The sequence below is a fragment of the Rhyacophila brunnea genome, unplaced genomic scaffold (assembly GCF_057557595.1).
Source record: "Rhyacophila brunnea isolate RB1 unplaced genomic scaffold, BYU_Rbru_1.0 scaffold_20, whole genome shotgun sequence".
Classification (NCBI taxonomy): Eukaryota; Metazoa; Arthropoda; class Insecta; order Trichoptera; family Rhyacophilidae; genus Rhyacophila; species Rhyacophila brunnea.
In genome coordinates, this window is record NW_028232860.1 from 7,252,337 (window position 1) to 7,271,901 (window position 19,565).

A 19,565-nucleotide genomic window follows, 5' to 3' on the forward strand; every position below is an offset into this window, starting at 1 on the left:
TTCCGGCGGCGGATTTTATTACTTAGGGTCGAAATGTTTTTAAATGAATGACACATTAGGTTTTAAGAAAATTTTTGACCATATTTTAGCTCGGTATATCCGATAAGTAGCTTGTTATAAAATTGAATAAATGCATGGAGAAAATCATGAACTAAAATGTCAACGAATGTTTCCTCGTTACATCCGAGATCTCGCTATATCCGTGATCGTAATAACCGAGTGCGACTGTATTATAAAAAGGCAAAATGTAATACTTTTTTTTGTAAAATACTGGAGATGAACAAAATTCAAATTTAAATCCTGTAAATATTGCCGCACCGGGATTTTTTTCAGTTACTACCTACATTCGACAGGCACACTTCGCCACTGGGTATTCAGCACCGGCTGTTCGCTTATACTTTATCACAAGCTTACCTGCGCAAACCGGTTTGTATGGGGAAGCCCGTGTGTATGGACAGGAAAACTATACCACGCCGGCAAGTCGCTGCCGTCTAGCCGGCGCATTAGTGTAATATTCCAATAATTATTAACATGTTTGTTGTAACAAAAAAATACATAATTCGATTCAGAAAATAATAATTAAGGCAGAGACGTATAAACATATTTTATTCCGAAATAAAAATACAACAAAATATTATTATAAGACATAATTTATATGTATGTACACAAACTGAATAACTAATACATCACTTCAGTAGGGAATACAATAACAAAGTAAAAAGGAACCTTCAAAGCATTAATACCTATTATATTGTACATAATTAATTTAAATAAGGGCCTATGAAATACATGTATTATGGTTCCTAAAAAGGTCACCTAATAATAATTTCTCAATAAGTATGTAGTATTAAAATGTAACTGAGGTATTGGGGCAATCATGTGGCACATAAAAAAGGACTCACTATTATAAAAAAAAGAGCTGGGATAAATTTTTAACAAAACCTTCCCAGCTTAGTGGATGGTAAGATTTAAAAACTATAATAGCCAGCTGCCTGCCATAAAAGGGAACGATGATTACATTTCTATCAAAATTAACATTCATGGACCCTAGTAAACTTACTGCTGTGTGTAGGGCAATTTGAAGTTGCGTTGACTTCGGTGAACATTTTGTGTTGTTTTAACGTTTCTTCCTTCTAAAAGCAAGATGCGTTAGTCGAGTCAAGTGGTATAAAAAGTCTTGTAAAATGGATTATCAGCTATTTTTGTATTAGTATGTAGAAATATTTGAGACATTTTTGTTTATATAGTTCACAAAGATTATCAATTACTACTTTATAATTTGAGACAAAATATAGTTTGGTAAGTAAATACTTAAGTTATTCTCACAAATAATAAAAAAATGAGATATGATATAGATTAGATGCGAAAAGATTTTCTTACGTTTTGCTGAAAATAGCCAAGCCGCAAAAAAATTATTCTTCAAAATCTCACCTCATATTTGGACAAATACGACAGAAATTAGTGTATTTTATATTATGCATTTTATGAATGGAATTATTATTATAATATAAATTAAAATTGTGACATTTATCTAAGTATAGTTTGCGACTGAACCCTTTTCATTTGCAGTTTTTGCAGAGCTTCCTTTCTCTTCCTCTCAATTTCTTCTTGTATATTAATTTCCTTTAGAAGCGTATTACCCTTGGGCGTCTTATATTTAAAATTATTTACAGTCCCACTCTGGTTATTGTTTATGTTCTGATTTTTGATATTGCCCTCTGAAGTAGTTTTACGAATAGTTTGCGTGGAATCTGAACTCTTTCGAGAATCGTTTGTATCGATGAAGTTCTTTCGAGGGACTGCACTGCGAGTCATCGGCTGGTGAGGTATATTTTTGTTAAAAAGATTATTGATATTCGACGGGGGCATCATGTTGATTCTGGCAGACAGAGGAGCGTTGCGACGCGCGAGGAGTTTCTCTTTGGCTGCCTGTCGCTTTTTCATGATCTCGTCTTGCGTGCATCGCATCGGAGGGGACGATCCTGAAATATTAAAAGGAAACTTAAGTGAAATAGAAAAAAACGCAAGATTTTTTAACACTATTATAACAAATATCTTTTGAATAAAACCGAATATGGCTCATTCAAAAGATAGATTAGATAGATTTTTGTGAATTCAATACACTCTCAGTAATCCGCTGTTCGATTATCCAGCAAATACGCTGCACAATACACAAAATAATCTGCCGTTATGTTTACTAGTTGAAAGTACAAATAATTCGCTGGTATTCGATTGTCAAATTCATTAGTTCGCCGCATACAAGCATACAACGCAGATACGACGGATTTATTTTGGAAACTTCTCCTTCGTAAAACGTACGTTCATCGTGAAGAAAGTAATGTACCAGGGAGAAAAGTGCCCAAGGACCGCATCACAATTATGCCGTACTCCAATGCAACCGGGACACAGAAACTGAATCTTTTGGTCATTAGATATAGCCAGGAGAGATTATTTTTGGCCATTAGAGAAAACCAATCCTAAGCCATTCAAGAATATCTGCCTCACTGAACAGCTGGTTGTGTCAAGTGATTTACTGTTTTATATTTAGTTAATAAACTTAGTTTATAAATATGTATAATTTAGTAAATAGGTACTTGATTTTGATTATAAATAAAACTGTAATTTGCTAGTACAAATTTCTCAACCAAAAAACTATTTTTACGAAATACCTGTTTGAATTTTTACCATATTTTGTATGTATGCACTATAATCCGCCGCTTTCACTAATTGGACACTTGCCTGGTTTTTGGGGTGGCGGATTACTGAGAGAGTATTGTAGTTTATTTATTCAATCTTCAGAAGTTTGCCAAAAAAAACTAACTATACCGCGCAGAAAATTTTTGACGTTTACCATTTTTAATAAGCTATCAAATAGCACCATAGAATGACAACAACGCGTCTCGCTTATGCTTGAATAATGAGAGACAGTTCTTTAGGTCCTAAATGGAGCCCACAAGCCTCCATAGAGTAAAGGTTATACAGACTACTATTTTCTTAGGAATGGTTCTCAGCCATTCAAAACTGAATTTTTTTCCACCCACAGCGTCAGACCCACGATCCACAGCTCAAGAGACGGCCACACTGCCAACTAAGCCATTGTGAGTGGAAGTATTGATAGCAGTACAAAGTATATTACAAACTACATAATTTTGAAAAACTTCAGAAAAATCTTGGAAACAATTTGACTGAATGGGATTTGAACTCGCATCTTTCACTATGCGGGTGAAAATGATTTTCATTAATATGAATCTAATGGTTCGTACACACAGGGGCCATCTGCCAAGTGGCAGAATTGCCGACACCAACAGGTTCTTGGCGATCCGGTTACTTGTCGGAAATTCAACAAACCCAAAAGGACTTGAGATGCGTTTTTGGAAATAAAGGTATTCATGGCCTCAGCTCGGCTGATGCTCGCAAGTATGTAAACGGCATCTGAGATAGGCGTACACGTATTCGAGGCACAGTTCATACCTGCAAACACCGCAAAGTATGATGCGGTCCTTGCTCGCAGGTATGTACGTGGGAAAACATTCTTAAATCTTGCGTATATTCTTTGACAATATCCGCTCCCCAGTCAACGCATGTGGACACTGCACGGTGCATCTTAAGAATCTCTGTCGCTCGCAGTATTCAGTTTTGAATTTAAAAAAATATAATTTATTTTACAAACCTTCATTTTCTGAACGATGTGCCTGCTGATCGGACGCAGGCATCGTGTTATGTCTAATAAATCCACCAGAACTACTTCCCTTCACTTTCTTCGATTTCGGTTCGCTTGGTGATTCAGGCATAGAATTGTGCCGAGCGAATCTCTGTTTTGACTCATTCAAAGCGCTAGAATTCAACAAATTTGTTATGTCGGAGAAATCATTGACATTGCATCCGTTATCATTTTCTTTTGCACTCGTCTCGGAGCCCCCGCTACACCTATTAACATCTTTAGCAAAGTTGTCATTCTTCACTTTGTCAATAAGATTTATATTTCTGTGGTAATTTTTAGAAATACTTTCAGAACCTTTTAGAAAATTACTCGATCTATATGAAGAAATAGAGGTTGATCTTCGTGGTGTATTTAATCTAGTATTGGCAACTTTAGATGCCGGCGCTTGAGACAAGACTTCAATATCAAAATCATCCATATTACATATTAAATTATCGAATGAATCATCATTCAACTTCGGTGTTCCGATCTTAGTATTAGAATCTTTTTTGGGAAGGTGCAATAAATGTTTCGTCTTAAGATGATCCGTTTTGATGACTTCCTCCGCCATTTGACTCGCCATAAGAAGACATTCGTTCATAGAATCATCAGACTCCAACCCTTCGCTCTCACACTTCTTAATTTTATCACAGATATTATTCCGTAGAGCGAGATGTTTTAAAACAACTGGTGAATTCTCTCGGGTTGAAGACTTATTTAAAATTAAAGCATTAACAGGAGACTCTTCAAACATATCGTCAGAATCTCTTCGTGATATTAAACCAGGCGAATCTGTTACAATATTCTCTCCGTTTTTTTCCGCTGATATCTTTTCTTGGATACCTTTATTAATAGCTAACAATTCTTCTTTCAAGCCCTGAAAGTAATCGACATTTTGTTTCGTCGGTTCTTTCGGCTTTCGCTTCGGTGGTAATCTTGTAATCGGTGAAAACTCGTTGACATGGCGCTTAGTTCTCTTTCGTCTGATTGGTGTATTGAGATTCTGGGGCTCCTTGTCGGATTTTGGCGAGTAGTAGTTCCAGATGACGTCATTTTCACCATGGGATCCATCCTGTGTGGCCATAAATCGAATCGGAGAGGGTTCCCATGCATCGTGGAATGGAGACGTGTCACCGAATGATGGTGAGTCCAGTCGGTGTGATTGAATCGGTGTCGAGGAGACATCTAAAAAGATTTTTATAAAAATACATTATTCTGAGAGAAAAATCGGTCAGTTGTCTGTAAGAAATAATTTTGTCTACTATCTAAACTTCTAAACTCTAAAGAATGATAAAAATACATTGGTCTTTTGAAACCTAACATGACCACATAAACATAAAGGATATGGAATTCTGTATATTTACCGAAAGAATTTCTATAATTCAATAACTAAATACTAAACTTAATACCTAGGTACTCTTACATTTGTTTTGAACAACTGTTTTTGTGATCGAGCTCTTTTGAGGCCAAAAACCAAACCAAAACACAACCTACTTACCTAGGTACTATAACAAAATTTTAGTTCTTGGTCTAGAAACACCTTGACCACAATGACGATATGGAGTGCTATGAAATTACCTAAAAATTATCTGGTAAAACTTACCATTAGGTAAATATCTACATTTTTATGAAAGAAAGCGAATGTAAATTGTAAATAAACACCGGTTGAAACATACCTCGTTTGTGTTGTTGACGTATATTCACACCATTTTTCCCAGACAATTTTAGTTTTCTTCCGTTCTTTGGCGTTCGTTGCATATAGATATCGAAGCAATAAATGTATTCAGCACTAAAGATTCTAATAACAAATGCCGAATAAAGCAGGTAGTTTTAATAAAATTTAAACACACCATTTATTTTATTCAAAAAAGCAAAGCAATCAAAAACAAAACGTCAACGTAATTTTTCGCTAGCAAAATTTACAGGAATCTATCTGTAAACGAACGACGACTGTTTTACCGGCGGTTTATTAAAAAATATTGTTTAATAAAAACATGTATAGATAACGCTACTAGACCCGATATACTCGGTGGTCTTCGGTTTTACTCGGTATCATTCGGCCATATTCGGCTCGCCAGTCGCCACCGTAAATGGTAATCGGGTTTGTGACGTTTGGATTTTGTCCGCAAAGCAAATCCGAAGGAACGGATGTGTCGGTGTCGATGGCGTTGTGATTTTTACTGTTGTCATCACAGCGAGTGATATATTTGTGTATAAATAATATTGTCAATTTCAGGAATATAGTTTAAAAGAAGAGGAATCGCAAAAGCATTTATCTTGCTGTCGTTTTCTCCTCTAGTAATTTTATTTTATTCTTATAGTACAGTGAAAAGTTGTGCTGTCGCGTGGTAGTTGACGTTTCAAGATCTCATCTGAAGATAGGTATCTCAAGTTTGTTTATGTGTAAAAAAACTTTGCAAAGTGCGAGTTTATTTTGAATAATATCTACTTCTGCAGAAATTACGATGATGTTAGAAGTTCGCTCGTGTCTCAGTGTGTTTTTTTAGAGAATTGAGTTATCGTTTTTAGTGTATTTTGGTTGGAAACGCTGTAAAAATGATTGCCGACGGCGGTTACTTGGTCGGCGATGGATCGTGGACCCTGCGCGTCTACGTGACCGACAAGGATTTCGAGAGGACTTTGAGGGTGAAAGGAGAAACCCACATCGGAGGTGTGATGCTGAAACTCGTCGAAGATCTTGGTTAGTGATGCAAATATATTCTCGACTCCTACTTGCATAGTTTCTAGCCGTAATAGGCACGGTTCGCCTCCGTAGTTATCGCCCAAACCATGTATAAATCTGCCAATGTTGTTTGAATTGTACAACGTACCATATTTGTAGAGGTGACATACCTACAACAGGCAATGTTGTCATCGTTGGAGATGAAAATATACGATGAACAAGATCTACGTTTTATATTGACAATCGAAACACATCAGACATTCCAGCTTGACTATTAACATAACGACATAAGATAACTTATTATGTACCTACATAGGTAAGTAAGTAATATGAAAAAGATTTTTTTAGCTTCCCTACAGAATAAGTACCTATTACTAAACCTAAACATACGAATACTTGCACCATTTTGAAGGGCTTTTTAATTTAACCTTATCTAGATTTTTTGAAGTTACTTTCGGTTATCATTTTATCGTTTCGTTACTTATCATCTTATCAACTTTACTTCTACACATAGGTAATATTTACGCGGGAAATTTGATTTGTAAAGTTAATAATCTGTGTTCTTTATTCTTCTTTCTCGACTTTTTTTTGCAGAGACCACTGTCCAAACTTTGAATGAAAATAAATATGTAATCGGTACAATAAGTCCACAATAAAATTTGTCAGTAATAGTTCAACCTAAAATCAGTTTTCATTGAACTAAGTCTACAATTTACAGATGGTGTTGGTTAGTCTTTAAAAATCAATTAAACCCTGCCTTAACCGAACCATAATAGTTTTGCTATATTTTGGGCGATATGACAAAATTGTGCACACTTTTTCATTCATACTTATTTGTTTTCGTTGCATTAAGAATGTATCACACCCTCGCAACTAAACCGCCACAAGTCCAAATTTACGTGTTTTGAGTTAATTACTAAGTTTCAATGTCTATCGTTCATAGTATATGTACCGAAAATTTCATATCACTAAGTCATCAAATTCAAGTCAAAATTTCATTCAATATCTAAACATGCGAAAGGTAAAAACTTCAAACCTGATTTTCTCAGTTTGACGTATTTTGGATTGTGGCAGCATTATTACACATATTGTTGGTTCATTTCTTAAATTCATTAAGCCCTGCCTAAATCAAATTGTAATAGATAAAAAAAATATTCTTTCTATAAAATATCCAAAGTTATGTATGATTTAATTGCATAATTTATTTTAGATATTTTATAGACAGACGAGTATTTTTTAAATTTTATCTATATGGCATGGTTTTCGCAGGGATTAATTGAATTTAAAAAATGATAACCACTATCTACACATTGTAGTTTTTATTAGTTTAATGAACACAAATACGCTTGACTGACAAAGTTCAGTGTGCACTAGGTATTTATGTCGGATCTACAGCCTACCTCCACCCTTCGCCACTGCTACCTAGTTATATATTATATAAAAGTATGGTACGGTAATCATCCAATCACAACATAATATAAAATTATTTTATACCTAGATTTATGTTATAAAATCTATAAGTTTGTAGGTAAGTAACTAACTATGGTTATTTTACTCGACACTATTCCTCCATCTTGTACGAGGTCGACCAGGTTTTCGTTTGCCTTCCGGCTTCCCGAATGCCAGTCTCTTTGACATGCGTGACTCGTCTCTCCTGTGTACATGGCCCGGCCGTCTAAGGCGGCTCAATTTGATGGACTGTACAATGTCCGGGCCCTCGTACATTGTCTTCTTGTAATCTGTGTCTCCGTCTCAACTTTGTGTCATTGATGGGTCCGAAGATACCACGTTGACGCAGCACGCTCCGCTCAAATGCGCCCAACACTCTTTCCATGCTTTTAATTATGCACCAGGTGTCCAAGCCATACATGACAACTGGTCTTATTATTAGCATTGTGTTAAAAATTAACTGACAATCCAAATAACAAATCCCTAATTCATTTTTAGATTTTTATACATCATTGGTACCAGGGTCGGATATACACTTGAAGGGGCTTGGACTAAGACGTATTTGGGGCCCTAAAACCCAACTGTGCTCAAGGATTATTTATTGTATATTCTTTTTATAGTTTCGGCTACGGGCCCCCTACTAATTTGGGATCCCTGGGATATAGTTCCTTTAACCGTACCTATTGTAAATTCGGTCCTGATTGGTACTGCGTATTATTTTAGTCAGGTACATACAGCATTAGTTAGCTGTACAAACCAAATATATCTAAAACCCCTTTCTATAATATATATAGATAGAGCATGCATGTATGATATTGAAGCAAACAAAGGTCCACATGGTCAGTGACGTCCCTAGACAAAATGCCGCCCCTAGGCAGTGCCAAAATACCGCCACATTTTTTTTATACAGTACTTTTTATCATCCTTTCATGACTCCAATATCTAAGAAATGTGTTGTATGGATACATTACTAACAAGATATATACCACTAAATCTAATTTAAATGCCATCTCTGATTCAATAGACTATATTGTGAGTCTACAGTTTCAGATAGGTACATTTAAAAATACACTTGACAACTTCCAAAACTCACGAGTGACTGTTAAGTATATTTGGATAAATTTTAAATTAGGTATGCAGAGTCATTGTTTTTCACCAAGAACGTGACATCCAAATACAAATGAAGTAAACTAGACATCGCGAACCCGACAAAAAATCCTGTTAAAACTTTTATAGTACTTAATTAATACATTTTGTTTCCAACCAGTGAACTGATTTTTTTAATGGAAAGATATTTCCGTTATTACTAAGTTTATGTAGCTATTTCTATATATACCTAATGATTCTCCTCGATTTGCCGCCCTTTGGGTAACTGCCGCCCCCAAGCGACGCTCAATATGCCTGCCCCCACGGGACGTCACTGCACATGGTCCACATGTGAAATTAGCTACAAGAGATTTCGCATCGCAGTTTCATTTTCATAAAACTTCCCAGTACTGCTATGACATTTATTTATCTATATATATTTTACACCGAATGTGCGAAATTGACTATTACATGAAATGGGCAAAATTTTGGCTAATTCATGTAATAGTCAAGCCTGTTGCCTTATTCATGAATTAGGTAAATTTCTGCTGAGTACATGAATTCGCCACGGTATGGAATTCTTGAACTGTCAACATGACAAAGTAAATTTAATACGGATAGTTTTATTAGTTATAATTGGACATAATATAATATTATTATTATAAGGTTAGGTTAGGTTTTGTAATTCTGAATTAAATTATTCAACTGAATGTCCATTTTGAGCAAGGGTCGGCATCATGCCCAAGATTTCGACTTCTAAAATATAGAAAAGAGTATTTTTAACGCTCCGTCTTCAAACAGAGCAATCTACACAGGAAATAATAATTACTCTGGTGACCACACGAAATTAAACAACATGACACAATAATATCTTACTTACATAATTGCGATCTCGATTTTTCGAACAATCTAACAAGAGTCCAACCACTCTAACTCCACACCTATTTCATTCACTGCCATTACTTCTTAAAGATGCACTTAACTAAGACCAATACAATTTAACCTAACCTAAAGTTTCAAATTGTACTGGAATGTTTGTTGTGCCTATGCATAAATTTAATCGTATTCTGGGTGCCTTTTGGTGTAATGATTTATTAGGACGCACTCCCTAAAAGCCTAAAAGAACTGTTAATGTACATTTTAAACATATTATATTGTTTTCGCGATCAATGCAGAAATACGAAAAATCTCCATGCTCCCCCTATCAAAATTTCATAGTTAACATAGGCAATAAATACTATTTACAATTTTACTTTCGTAAGTAAGTACCTACCTATGTATAATAAATATTATATTAGATGTACAAATCGGAAAAAAATTAGTGCGATCATTATGCTTGATGTGAGCTGCAAAGAGTTTTTATGTGAGGACTAATTTGGTCAATTTTAATCTTAAATCTCCACAGTTTGTGAAAAAAACGATTTTTTCAGTAACATATGATGAACAGCGCTAAATCGCCGCATTCAACTAAATATTATGATGGGAATGGCAACAGTAATTTTCGCGAAAAGTTATGGTTGCAATATAAAAAAAATATTTTCGAAAATGCATTTTTTAACAAAAAAAATGTACCAAATATTTAATGATTTGCACATTGCCCCGCAAAACATTCAAATTGCCCCCCGGTGGGGCGTACGCCCCACGTTGGGAAACACTGGATTAGTGCATACCGATTATGTAACATGCGGTATAGATAAACTGAAATTAACTTTTAACAGAACTTCTCACAAACAATATATTTTTGCCCTGGGGGGTTACCCTATTTGGCCTATTTCAATACACAATACTTCTATTGTTCTTAGCCTAACTTAAATTTTATGTCTTACTCATAAAAAATGAATATGCATGGCGACGATTTACAAAAAAAATGTACCAACTAATAAATACATATTTATTTGGTAACTATTTTAGATGTTTAATTACGGTATTTCGTATACTTGTAATAATTATTTTAGTATACCTACTTATCTATTATAATTAAATACTTTTATGTTCCTCAGAAATAAAACATTATACAGGAATCACACGGAATAAGTAATTACAATCATATTAACGTGATACTATAAATGTGAATAATGACAATTTTAATTGAATCTAAAAGAAGTTTGTGTTTCGATAGCTCACTAATCATCTAATACTGTCAACTTCAGTGTTTCCCTCTCCACTAAACACTTGCAAGCGGAATGATTTTGTTTACTGAAAATTCTGTGGGCAATTTCTAGATTAGCGTAACTATTTGAGCTCGTAAAGTTGTTTCATCAAATTTAATGTTCAATGAGCTACCGCTGCAGCTTTTTTAGTTGCCATACATTATTTTGTTAGTACCTAACTAAAGTCAAGAGTACGCAGTATAAAAACGAAAAGTATTAGCGGAATTGTTACTTACCTATGTTCTTGAAAATTTCGTAAACAAGTCAACTACTGTTTTATATATTATTAATTTTATATACGAGTTAGAAACATACGATTTTTACAAAATACTTATACTGGGTGAGAAATGAACCCACCCGCAATGTTGTGCTTTCAATAAAGATTACTACATTCTTAACTCTTGTGCATTATTTGTTGAAGAAAACATACAATGATGTTCCTGAGGTGAATGCAAAGTGTGTCAGTATTGTAGAAGGTTGTTCACTATACAGGGATCTGTGAACCTCTACTTAAAGACGGTAGCAAAATATGGTCTATTGCCGTGTGTACGTCTGACAGTTTTTGTAGTTGATTAATTGCACAACCTTAAAAGACAAGGTGGACAAAGATTTTGATTCAAAAATAGATTGCGTACAATCTCTATATACCAAAGTGCGATCAAGCACAGCGATTATTATAGAGCCGGTTGTATCAAATTTTAATATAGGAGTATCAAGTATAATATACTGTTTAATTTTTTGCTATACATATTTAATTCACTTCAAAATATATTTTGAGTTGATTGTATGATGAATAGATATCGAATCGATGTGAAGTTATTTCTTACCAGTTGGACCAGCTTGGGAAACTTCTTCCGCACCTCTGTGCCAAATGTTGGAAGTCAGAATTACAATTTTAATAAAATTATATATTAAATATTAATTATAAGCAATTATTTTGACAAGTATTTTTCATTTATGTCAAATTTCGAGTTGAACATGTTCGTGTCAGCCGGCTTTTAGTACAACTACATAAGTTTTATGGTACAACAAATACGTATATTGAATATCAAATACTTGCGAATATGTTTTAAATAAGATGATTTCGCTTTTTTGACAGAAAAAGTTACGTTTTCCACACCTATACTCTCGGATCCAGTGCTGTTGACATACATTTTTGTTCAGACAAATTAAATTTGTTACTTTAAGAATTTTGCAGTTTAATATATTATATTGATAGACACAAATAAATTTTGTGGTTTGATTACTTTTTTTCTTACCCCGTCTTATCTGTTATGCGTCATGTGTTCACACTCGACTTTGAAAATTTCTTCATCGATACGTATCTCTGTCTTATTCCTTCATTGACTTATGTAATACTTTAACATGCGTTAGAAAAGGACCGACGTGTATAATTGTGACATACCATATAGGACAATTTTATTTAAAATACTCTATTTCACCTCTCATTTCATAAATAGGTATGAATTCTGGGCATGGTGCCGACCTCTGATTTTGAGGTTAGCTATCAAGTGTCAACAAACTATCACAAACATTCAATCGACCATTGCACAATTGATACCCAAGCACGAATCAAATCGCGAAAATACTTTTCAATAAAATTCTTCCGTTATCATATTATAGTTCTAGAATTTTTTTGCGCATAGTAAATGTATATGAACGTCATTCAAAATATCAATGACATTTGACACCAGTGTTGCCATATTTTGAAAGTGGAATTATAGTACAGTGCCTTCAAAATTATAGTATTTCGGCCAAAAATATAGTGCGCGTTGAGTGACCAATAATTTTCTGCATTTTCAAAAAATTAAACGTGGGGTAATTAACGTCTTGTTTTTTTAGACAAAACATCGATGAAGGGTAAATTATTAACGTCTCGTTTTTTTAGAGAAAATTCAAATGTTAAGTCAGTGGTTTCCAAACTTTATGTTACTAAGCCTCCCTTTAAAAAAAATCTAATCTAGGCGCCTCCCCCTCCCCCTTATTTCATTAAATAATACAGACACATTTTTAAATAGTCAACAATGTACCTACTTACGAATACAACAAAAATAAACAAGGTTTTATTACTTATATTACATTAATTTTTGACGAATGTGCTTGTTTATTAGCACAATCAATTTCAATAGTAGTCAATCCAAATTCATCTTCGTTCATTGACAAATGGATTCTATCATAGACCCCACATCCTGAAGCGGACCCACCGGGTCAGGATTTTTCAACCACATATTTAATAGCTCCGAAATAAAGCAATCCGCAGGCGACTTTTTTGTACTATTAATAAAATAATGTGAAAAGTACATTAGCAAATTAACCAAGAACTCAGTAAATAGATTTTTGTTTGCTTCAATATATCTGGCGGAGAAATATTTAAAAGTGGAGACATGGAGAGCTTTTTTTTGTCATTTTGATTTCCTAAGCTCCAATTTTTTATGAATCACTTTGTCGTTTTAAATCAGTGAATGCATTAGTGGTCCTTGGATTGATTTATTCACTGAATTTTTTAAATTTCAACCAAATAGACAAGTTTAGCAACAAAATTATCGTTCCTAAACAAATTTGCCTCAAATTTCAACATTATGATTTATTTGACCCTTTTATTTAATTTTTTTACGAGATACCTAGCCTTTGCGCTTGACAATAGTATAGAAGTGAGGGATTATAAAATTAGTCTCCATATTTGCAGAAAGGTTTGCAAACAACCTTTTATGGGACTGTTTTTTGTGTAGTTTATAACTAGCGGCCGTTTTACTATAAACTATGCATTTGCAAACTGCAAACCTGTGGCTACATTAATTGTGTTAAACTTTTCGCGCCTCCCTTTGCAATACTCCGCGCCTCCCAGTTTGGAAATCGCTGTTTTAAGGAATTAACGTCACCTTTTTTTAGACATGGGGATTTTTTTTGCTTCTCACGGATTATTTTGGCGTTGTTTTTCTTCTATTGGGAACTTTTTTCCGATTTCTCGAAATTATAGTATTTGGGGCGTACTATACCTGTTTTATATCGTACATAGTACGTAGACGAAAATTATAGTACAAATACTATAATTATAGTACGGTTGGCAACACTGTTTGACACATTTGTTTAGTTGCAAAAAACACCACGGAGCGCGATCATCTATTTTGACCATAGATAATATAAATGTACATTTTGACCAATCCATGAGCATTTGATACATTTAGTTTAGTTGCAAAAAATACCACCGTAGCGCTACTATCTAATTTGTCCAAGACATGAAGTAGGCAGAAAAATTACTGCCGATTTCACGCACTCTCCAGATATTTTGTCTAATTCATCAATAAGGCAACGGGCTTGCATTTTTCATGATTTAGGCAAAATTTTGCCCATTTCATGTAATATTCAATTTCGCACATTCGGCGTAACATATACCAAGAGAATTCATCACGATGATTAGATAAGCAGCCAATAACAGACACTACACTTCGGCAGTATTTAATTTAAAAATCATGTAAAATCTGTCTAAAACCGTCTATGTATAGGTATAACTCACTCTAGTAAGTAATCAGTCCTAATCACACTAATCAGTGTAATCACAATGAACATAAAAAATGACCGCCATTGCTTATGTAATAAAATCGGAATGCCAACTGAGCAATCTTAATATTTTTGGAGTTTACTAAATTATTAACCATGCTTCATGTGCTTGCAAAATAATTTAAAATGTCACAACAGAAATAACGTAATAGGTATATAAGACACCTTCTATTTTTATAGTAAAAATTCTTTGTGTACAATGAATCTATGTGACGACTAAATAATTAATGACATTTACCTTCACTTCACCATAATACCTATTAGGATTTTCATAAATATTGTAATATGGCTATAAAATTGTATAAAAATAAATATTCACATTAATTGACTTCAACATCGATTGAATTTCCTTGAAATAAACATTTAAGAACTTGACGTCATAAGTATCTTTAAAAATATTTATGATGCCATACGATCGTGGTAAATTATTATTAAGTACCTAGGTAGGTACTCTTTTTTGCTGTTTATGCTTTCACCTTGTAGAATACCTACTCGTGTAAAGCATTGTTTTTGCTTACTTACATAGCTACAACTTGTATAGATAGGTACATACGTGCATATTTTCTGTGAAATTCGAAACACACTTCATGTTCGCTCATTAAATAATTCTTAAAATATGTAAGTAGGTATAACAACTTAAAATAATATTAGCTAATGAAGTACAACACTGCAACCATAGATAATAATAAATACCTACGTACTACAATAATTTATTTCAGTTATTGAACAGCTCAAAAATGACAAAATAATAGAAACGTGTCCAACTCTATGAAATCATCATCGGTGTGTGAGTCAGTGTGAGTCGAAACCCTTTTTTTTGGTTTGGCGCTCATCGGATACAATTTATTGCTAGCTGTTTCGTCACCGCTAATTTGCACAATATTTTTAAAATTTATGTACATTATTCATTGGTTCAGCAGTACATTGCTGTTTTTACTGCGCATTCGTTGAATCATGACAGTTTGAAGTTTGCATGCAGTTCTGGAATATTCTATCTGGAATGTCTAATTATTGAAGGTTTGTTTCGAACCGGTTTGGTACTTTTATATGCGCATGCCCGAAACCAAAACAGTTTTTAAAAATCTAAAAGATTATCTGGAATGTGTGAAGTATAGAATATGACTAACATTTTAGCCTTAAGGCATAAAGCCCATTGACGCAGCGAGTGCGGCGCTCGCGCAAAATTTCTACAAGTGGCGCATAAATCATCGAAAATACAACGTAATCAAATACGCCAGCGCACACTGGACTTGACGATGCCTTGCGACCCGCCTGCCGCATGAGTCACCGTTTTTCGCTTCTCGGCGATACGATTTAATGAAAATACAAAGAAGTAGTCCATTCATTGAACACGGCTACCAAAATCACGCTGCTCGAGGCGTCGTCGATCGACGGGCGAGAAGCAATTATTTAATAACAGAGATCTCTTTGTTTAATTTTATCCCGTGTCCTATATTTCGCTGGTTGAATAATGTCGTCGTAAATATTAATTACAAGCCGCGAAATAATATAATATTTTTATTGCTTTGTTATGAGAGACGCTGTAATAATAATTATTTTGTGCTGCTTGGGCCGCTTATTACATAGGTGAAGGGTAATGCGCGGCAAGAGACGTGTGATTATGGTTATGAATAAACGCTTCATACACCGACTTCGCCCGCTCGACGCGTTCTATGGGCACTATCGTGTGTAAACAGCGTTCCTGACCATGTCCGATCCTAATAAGATCATTACGGGCCTCCACAGTTACGAGAAATGGATGTCAGACACTTGATCATCCTATTAGGTTCATACAGTGACTCAAACACGAATTGAAAAACAATATGTGTATTTGCCAGGCCCAGGATTCGAACCTGAGATCCACGACGCTATAGGCCGACGCTTAAGCCGCGCGGCCATCATGGGAAACAGTGTTACTTGGACATTATACGAGTAGTTACATATAAATCGGTATACTGTGGAAACGTGGGCGATTCGCGGGTGTATTAGATTACTTGCTGCAATGCCTGTTTGCATGCTAGTAAACAATACCACTACAACCTCATGCCGTTTTTGTTGTGTGCATGGTGCCTGCTACTGTGTACTGATTTGCCTATAATTATGTCATGAGTGAGTTGTTTGACAACAATCCATTCAAGTCAATTTGAAAGAAGTTCAAGCCTCTGAGAACGAGCTAATCTCGAATCTCAGAGGTGAGTCGGTTCACTCCATTCACCAGTGAACCATCTTTTGCCATTTATCCGATCGAGTCTAAATGAATAGACTCATGCCCGTCTTGGTACTACTATTGGATAAAATAAATAAGTCCTTGTTGAAGTAGTCGAAATCCACTCGTTAAAAACAGCAGCGACCCATCACAACTCTGCTGACTAGCCAGCAGATAAGTAGCTCGCAACAGCTGACCGACCTAACAAAAGGTTGAACAGACTCAAATTTCCCACTATTAGGAATGACCACAGAACAGATAATAAACAGAACATACCAATACAGTAAAGTTTGACGTAGGCTTTTGTAGATGTGAGTATCCTACGAAAATGAACCACGCATTATAGACGTGTGTAATACACCAATAGTAAATGAGCGTCAATGCATAAACCGAGAGCAGTTGTCAGTATTAGACGTATGACGTATTCTTGACACGTGTTTAAATTTATCACATACAGTGGAACCCCGATCTACCGATCTCGCATAAAAGTCCTACCAAACATCCATAAGAACAATGTTAAATAATCCCGCATTAATCGTTCCCCGATTTATCGTTTTCCTCGATCTATCGTCTAAATATTATGGTCCCGTCACAAATATTATCCCGATTGACTGTTTTTGTTTCGCTTTCGTAGTATTGTTTATGATACATACAGACCTTTCAGTCGCGTCGCTTTGTTTGCACAGGTCGGTCGGCGCTCGGGCTTGCCTCGCATCTCGTATCACGAATTTTTTAAGTCTCAATTAAAATGCCCCCCGTGAAGAAAACTAGAACTCTAGTTGAGAAACTGAAAATAATTCAAGACGTCAAAAAAATCCAGGAGAAAAACGAGTTTTAAAAAAATATTTATAGGTATCCCGCATTTATCGTTTTTTTATGGTCCTTGAAAACCGTAGAATAGGGGATTCACTGTATTCTTCCTTACTCGAGATCGGTTGCCTGCTTCACCTTACCCGTTGGGTATTTCAGTTCCCATTATTTCAGAGTTCCCTGGGTATGACGATGCCATACCAATGTTTACGACTTCTCGATTGCTTCGTAGTGACTCGGTGGCAAATCGGTAAGAAGTGGCCGAACGGGTGGTGACTGGTGAGTATCCCAGTAAAACGGGATATCGCAACGTCGTAGTCGGATCCAAGGTCGCGTAAGGCCGCGCCGACGGCATTCAGGTACCGCATTTTGCACGTACCCCCGGCCGGCAAGGCTTATTCACTCTGGTTCGGTTTGATAGCTGGTGAGCTCTCGCCTCTCGCAGACTCGGCCCTCGCATAGGTGCATGTTGTGAATTTTACTCACTGCTGCATTCTACTTCGGCTCCCCGTGCAGGGGTGGCAGAATAGTGGAGTTTCCTCCTTAAAAAAAAAAAAAAATATCGGTGCGTGTACTTATGTACGCGCGTTAGAAGTTATACTTCTTTGGCGTACCAAAACAAAAACAAAACTTGTGATAACCTAGATTCTTCGACTAGCTCTCAATTATCTTGTTAAATTACACACTCAAGAAAAAGCACCGTTTATTGGAACGCCGTTGGTTTATTTCCATACACTTTAACTTATATTACTAAATTATATAATGGTTTCTCGTTGTTTTATTTTAAAGTACTTAGTTTGTTTACGTATGGAATTGCAAATGGCCGACAATAATAAATTCGTTTTCTAGGCAAGGCGTTTTCCTAGGGTTTGGTTTAGGTAGGGTTTAATATATTTTTAAAAACTAACCATCAGTTTCTGCACATTTTAGTTTTAGTTCAATGAAAACAAATGCGTATGATTGAGAAAGTTTCGTGTGCACTATTTCTGTCAGATTTTAACAGCCTACCTCCACCCTTCGCCACTGATGGATGCTATGATACAAAGATTAATTCCCCAATGTAATAATATATCAATATATTAGTGATAATCGCTGTGATATTCTCGTAAGTCGCAACCCTGACTTTTACGATTCGCACTCGGCAATCGCCGGCTGCATTCTCGTATGGTGACATGTCACCCGTCTACGCACTCGGATTCGCATACTATCAACGACATCAACAGTGTATTTAAGTCAACTCGTACAAAGCTGATATCACGTCATGCACCGCTTATTCCGATTTCAATGAGTCAATCTGGCATACATCACTGTTTTCCGTACCTTATTATATTCAGTAAGAGCGGTTTCACACGTTTGATTGAAGTATCCGATACAGGTATGACGGATCCTGAGTTTACCAAGGTGTCGTCCTTCACGCGGAGATGAACTGATGAACAATAATTATGACGGACAAGAAAATACTATTGTCATTGACGTGAAAATATAATTTCATTAAATAATCAGTTGTTTTATTATATTGTAATAAATCGACTGTTTAATCTGAAAAACCGGCTCTCTTATTAGGTTTATTCAGTAAAAGCGGTTTCACACGAATGATTGAAGTATCCGATACAGGTATGACGGATACTGAGTTTAGTAGCGTGTCGTCCTTCACGAGGAGATGAACTGATGAACAATAATTATGACGGACAAGAAAATACTTTTGGCATTGACGTGAAAATATAATTTCATTAAAGTTATTTTTATTATATTGTAATAAATGGACTGTATAATCTGCAAAACCGGCTAACTCCATTTGTGCAAATTATTCAGGAAGGAGAAAAAACATAATAATTTAACTATCGAGCTGAATTTAACAATTCTAAAAATACACTGGTTGTTGAAATGTTTTTTTACATACCTATAAGCTGCACTATGAAATAT

At 35.3% G+C, this 19,565-nt stretch overlaps 2 protein-coding genes and 1 long non-coding RNA gene across 3 annotated transcripts in view; 1 reads left to right on the forward strand and 2 right to left on the reverse strand.

Moving 5' to 3' along the window:
- Positions 1-589: 589 nt before the first annotated feature.
- Positions 590-5,680, reverse strand: LOC147071140 (uncharacterized). Its single transcript, XM_085948104.1, has 3 exons — positions 5,377-5,680; positions 3,671-4,885; positions 590-1,982 (listed from the first exon to the last, which is right to left on the reverse strand). Exons 1-3 carry the CDS (start codon positions 5,456-5,458, stop codon positions 1,528-1,530), a joined length of 1,752 nt encoding a protein of 583 aa, XP_085804230.1. The 5' UTR covers positions 5,459-5,680; the 3' UTR covers positions 590-1,527.
- A 141-nt stretch (positions 5,681-5,821) lies between these two features.
- LOC147071141 (unc-112-related protein-like) overlaps positions 5,822-19,565 on the forward strand; it is a 207,870-nt gene continuing 194,126 nt past the window's right edge. Inside the window, exon 1 of the mRNA XM_085948102.1 lies at positions 5,822-6,401. Coding sequence (XP_085804228.1) covers positions 6,257-6,401 — 145 coding nt within the window. The 5' untranslated portion in view covers positions 5,822-6,256. The remainder of the gene's footprint in view (positions 6,402-19,565) is intronic.
- On the reverse strand, positions 9,279-18,257 carry LOC147071142 (uncharacterized). Its single transcript, XR_015070778.1, has 3 exons — positions 16,308-18,257; positions 14,444-15,761; positions 9,279-9,348 (listed from the first exon to the last, which is right to left on the reverse strand). It is a non-coding gene; the product is annotated as an uncharacterized LOC147071142 (long non-coding RNA).